This window comes from Branchiostoma belcheri, unplaced genomic scaffold (assembly GCF_001625305.1).
Source record: "Branchiostoma belcheri isolate BF01 breed outbred unplaced genomic scaffold, Haploidv18h27 scaffold67, whole genome shotgun sequence".
NCBI lineage: Eukaryota > Metazoa > Chordata > Leptocardii > Amphioxiformes > Branchiostomatidae > Branchiostoma > Branchiostoma belcheri.
The window spans coordinates 800280-805591 of record NW_017804320.1 but is presented as its reverse complement, the minus strand read 5'-3'; the positions used below and the strand labels follow the sequence as shown (position 1 = coordinate 805591).

General features: G+C 40.6%; 1 protein-coding gene across 1 annotated transcript in view; it reads right to left on the bottom strand.

The window, feature by feature from the left end:
- Positions 1-3166: 3166 nt before the first annotated feature.
- LOC109483935 (cytochrome P450 2U1-like) overlaps positions 3167-5312 on the bottom strand; it is a 2555-nt gene continuing 409 nt past the window's right edge. The window contains exons 2-4 of the mRNA XM_019787076.1: positions 5102-5193; positions 3771-4724; positions 3167-3384 (exon numbers count right to left, since the gene is read on the bottom strand). Of these exons, the coding sequence (XP_019642635.1) occupies positions 3197-3384; positions 3771-4724; positions 5102-5193 (1234 nt within the window). The 3' untranslated portion in view covers positions 3167-3196. The remainder of the gene's footprint in view (positions 3385-3770; positions 4725-5101; positions 5194-5312) is intronic.

The following is a 5312-nucleotide window of genomic DNA, read 5'->3' as shown; positions in this document are numbered from 1 at the left end:
TGTGGGGTCGTGTGGCGTAACGACGGAGTGTTAAACTCGAAACCTGGAGGTCCCGGGTTCGAATCCTGCCCGATGTCACCGATCTTGTGCCCTTGGGAAAGGCACTTTACACGACTTTCCTCACTTCACTCAGGTCAAAATTAGTACCTATCTTCGGTTAGGGACGTCCCTCGGATAGGACGTTAAATGGAGGTCCCGTGTTTGGGAGAGCCAAACCCCACGCACGTTTAAGAACCCACCACACTTGTCGAAAAGAGTAGGGGACCTTCCCGGTGTGAGTTCAAACCTTACAGTCATATATGGCCACACCTAGGGTCGTATCGAGGTCACTTGAGATAGCGCATAATGGCAGCCGCTCCAAACCCTTACGATTAAGCCTCAATAATTGTAAGCTCCTCATAATAACATACATTTGTCTCTGGGACTTTGCGGATTTGGAATGATGAAGACTCCTTTCCTCCGGAGACTCCAAAGTATTTCATTAGCTAAAACAGTTGCCAATAAGATATCAGCAACCGTTATGTGTGTTTTTTGAACTTTTAATATGTCACGCCAATATGAATAAAGCTGAATCTGAATCTGGATGTTGCCCAGGATCATAAAATTATAAGAGGTAGCGTTAAATGATTCTAAGCTTGAATGATTCAGAGCTTAACTTACAGATTTAGTTAGTAAAGCAAATATAAATCCTGGTATCTTATTAATTATAAAGCTTTAATTATACTGCATTTCATAAGAGTACATAGTAATGCTCACCAAACAACCAAAGGTTTTGTACGACAAAATCACATTCCAATCTGAGATTCACAACTACCGAACACGCTCAACCGGTACAAACAAAATCAGACTACCAAAACCAAAATCCAACTCTCAGAAAAGGCGCTTCCTGTACAAAATGTCTCAATTGTGGAACAACACAGGCAACAACTAGCAAGGTATTGGACTGTAATTAGTGTATCTTTAAAAGGAATTATGTTATTTTTGCTCCATACCGTTAACTTTGTACGTTTTTGTATGTTTCTCTTCAATTGAAATATGTATATATGGATGTAATGTGTAGACCACAGGAAGAATAGTCTCTTATATGAGGCTAGTTGTGGATCTAAATAAAACTCAAACTTAACAGCAACGATAACCAACGATACATTTTGGAAAATTGTCATGATACCAACTATCATTTTTTCCTGTATATTTCCTGTATTTAGTACATAAGCTATCACAAACGGTTTCCCACCAAGCAGGAATATATTTGAACAATATCTTGTGTAATGGCGAGTATTAAAAGGAGCCCATGGCTACTACTCTAAGGCATTTATTAACTTACATATTTAGCTAGTAAAGAAAATGTAAATCCTTGAATCTTATCAATTATAATATTTTAACTATGCTGCATTTCATAAGAGTACATAGTAATGCTCACCAAACAACCAAAAGTATTGTACGACAAAATCACATTCCAATCTGAGATTCACAAGTACCAAATACAATCAACCAGAACAAACACAGTCAGACTACCGAGACCAAAATCCTACTCTCAGAAAAGGCGCTTCCTGTACAGAATGTCACAATTGTGGAACAACACAGGCTGCAACTAGCAAGGTATTGGACTGTAATTAGTGTATCTTTAAAAGGAATTATGTTATTTTTGCTCCATACTGTTAACTTTGTACGTTTTTGTATGTTTTTCTTCAATTGAAATATGTATATATGGATGTAATGTGTAGACCACAGGAAAAATAGTCTCTTATATGAGGCTAATTGTTGATCTAAATAAAACTCAAACTTAAGAGCAACGATAAACAAGATTAACATTTTGGAAAATTTTCATGATACCAGCTATCATTTCTTTTCCCTGTATATTTCCTGTATTTAGTACATAAGCTACCACAAACGGTTTCCCACCAAGCAGGAATATATTTGAACAATATCTTGTGTAATGTCGAGTATTAAAAGGAGCCCATGGCTACTACTGTAAAGGGGCATTTCTTTAACTTACATATTTAGTTAGTAAAGAAAATATAAATCCTTGGATCTTATCAATCGTAATGCTTTAACTATACCGCATTTCTTAAGAGTACATAGTAATGCTCACCAAACAACCTAAGGTTTTGCACGGCAAAATCACATTCCAATCTGAGATTCACAACTACCGAACACGCTCAACCAGTACAAACAAAATCAGACTACCGAGACCAAAATCCAACTCTCAGAAAAGGCGCTTTCTGTACAGACTGTCTCAATTGTGGAACAACACAGGCAACAACTAGCAAGGTATTGGACTGTAATTAGTGTATCTTTAAAAGGAATTATGTTATTTTTGCTCCATACTGTTAACTTTGTACGTTTTTGTATGTTTTTCTTCAATTGAAATATGTATATATGAATGTAATGTGTAGACCACAGGAAGAATAACCTATTATGAGGCTAATTGTGGATCTAAATAAAACTCTAACTCAAACCTAACAACAACGATAACCAAGATTAACATTTTGGAAAATTGTCATGATACCATGCAGCTATCATTTCTTTTCCCCGTATATTTCCTGTATTTAGTACATAAGCTACCACAAACGGTTTCCCACCAAGCAGGAATATATTTGAACAATATCTTGTGTAATGTCGAGTATTAAAAGGAGCCCATGGCTACTACTGTAAAGGGGCATTTCTTTAACTTACATATTTAGGTAGTAAAGAAAACGTAAATCCTTGGATCTTATCAATCGTAATGCTTTAACTATATCGCATTTCATAAGAGTACATAGTAATGCTCACCAAACAACCTAAGGTTTTGTACGACAAAATCACATTCCAATCTGAGATTCACAAGTACCAAATACAATCAACCAGAACAAACACAATCAGACTACCGAAACTAAAACCCAACTCTCAGAAAAGGCGCTTTCTGTACAGACTGTCTCAATCGTGGAACAACACAGGCAACAACTAGCAAAGTATTGGACGGTAATTAGTGTATTTAAGGAATTATGTAATATTTGCTTCATACTGGTAACTTTGTATGTTTTTGTACGTTTCTCTTCAATTGCAATATGTATATTATGAATGGAAGAATAGCCTCTTATAAGGCTAATTGTGGATCTAAATAAAAGTCAAACACAAATTTTCACAGCAACGTTAACATTTTGGAAAATTATCATGATACCAGCTATCATTTCTTTTTCCTGTATATTTCTCTGCTTTATGAAGTGTGTCTGGGAATGGCGCAGATGTCATACTGTGCAGGGCTCAAGACAGTTCCAAGAGCGCCGTCCATGGGTGGTGTAGGGGCGCCATCAGGCAGTTTGAAGGTGAACTGCTGCAGCAGGCTTGTGTAGAAGAGAAACAGTTCCATCTTGGCAAGCTGTTCTCCCAAACACCGTCTCCGGCCTGGACCGACACGGGGAACAACAGAAAAAAAAGGCATGAGTGGAAAATTTCCTCCCCTCCATTTTCTTTTATAATTTTGGCAAATCAAAAGAAAACTAGAAAGATAACATTTACCCTCAAGTGCTTTAGTACATGCATAACACATTTTTACACAAACACTCCCACATATTGGGCACATATGACCAGCCCCTCCAGCTCTATATGCCCTGCTACATAATGTAACCCAACACCTCTGCATGTCTGCCATAGCACCAGTTACCATGGTGACAGACGTCTGGTCAAATTGACCTTATTTGTTTGGAAGAAGAAAAAGAGGGAGAAGAAGAAACTGAGCGAAAACAACGATTTCCTTCTGTAAAGGCAAAAATTATTAATGTATGCTGTACCTGCGGAAAAAGGTAAAAACCATTCCGGTTTGACCACCTTCCCTTCTTCATCCAGGAACCTTTCAGGTCGGAACTTCTCCGGTTCAGGCGTGACCTCTGGATCCATCATGGCGGACCACAGACTCGGGATGATGTACGAACCGGCCGGGATGTCGTATCCGTACAGGGTTGTGTCTGCGCTGGTTCCATGGAAAAGGTTCAGAGGCACGATCGCACGGATCCGCTGGATTTCCATGATGGTTGCCTCGGTGTAGGGCAGCCGTCCGCGCTCTGACCATGGCGGAACTTCTCCAGACGGGAACTCGCGGTCAATCTCTTCTTGCACTTTGGTCTGCACGTCTGGGTTCAGGGAAGTGTAGAGCAGCCCCCACTTCAACGTCGTCGCTGTTGTTTCAGAACCGGCAATGAAGAGATCTCGGATGACCGTGCCAAGTGCCTCCTCATTCACGCCGCTGCCAGCGTCTTCGCTCAAGTAGACGTCGATGATGTCTCTGATGTCCGACCTGTCGAAACTCGCCTTGTGTTCCTCCACGCGTTTCATGATGAACTCTATGATGTAGTCACTCATCTGTATCCCGTGACTACGCCAGTTACTCGTCATGGGAAGTTTCCTCAAAAGTGGCAGGACAAATTGCAGGAGCATACCAACTATTCTGTTACGCCCGCCCACGAGGTACGAAAACGCGTGCGACAAACGCTTAAACTCTTCGTCGTCATACTGGAATCGGTTTCCAAACGACATAGAACAGATGATATTTGATACGGCGTTACCTAGGAAATGGGATATGTCGGCCGGCGCTCCATCTAGAGACCGTATAGCAGCGCACAGTGCTGTCGTCTCTTCCAGAATCCTTCCCTCGGCGCTGCGCCTTCCCATGCCGAACTGTCGGAGGGCTGACAGGGCGAACCGGCGTCGCTCTGCCCAACGTTCTCCGTAAGGAGCCATCACCAAACCTGCGGTGCACAATTGAACATATACATTTCTTATAAACTCCAGTTGTCAAATTTCTCTTATTTTTCAACATGACGTTTATGCATAATCTACGTATCTTCTGTATGTTGTTCTAAATGAAGAAACACATCCGGTATGTATCAAATAATTTGATAGCATCAGGGTAAGACGACACAGCATTTTTATATAAACATCAATAATATAAAAAACAGTTTTAGATAGAGTATATAGCAGAAAGGATAAGGATTTCTGTTGTACATATATTTACTATCCGTGTCTTGGTAATCAAGAGATTTGTCCCCTTGCCCCTGAGAAAAATGATTGAACCATGTCAAGAATTTCTAGACAGTGTATGGATTTGACAAAACACACGGCGTACCAGGGTCGCGTCTGAGGGTCCGGCTCAGCATAGACGGTCGGTCTGAGAATATCTCCGGCTGTTTCACCAGAGCGTCGTGGATGGCTTTATGTCTGGATAACATGACAAGGCAAGAGTTAAATTCGCTTCTGTTGAACATGAGGACGGCATTGCTGTTTCATGACTGAAATGAATATACATGCACACGCGCGCGCACACACTGTGATACCGT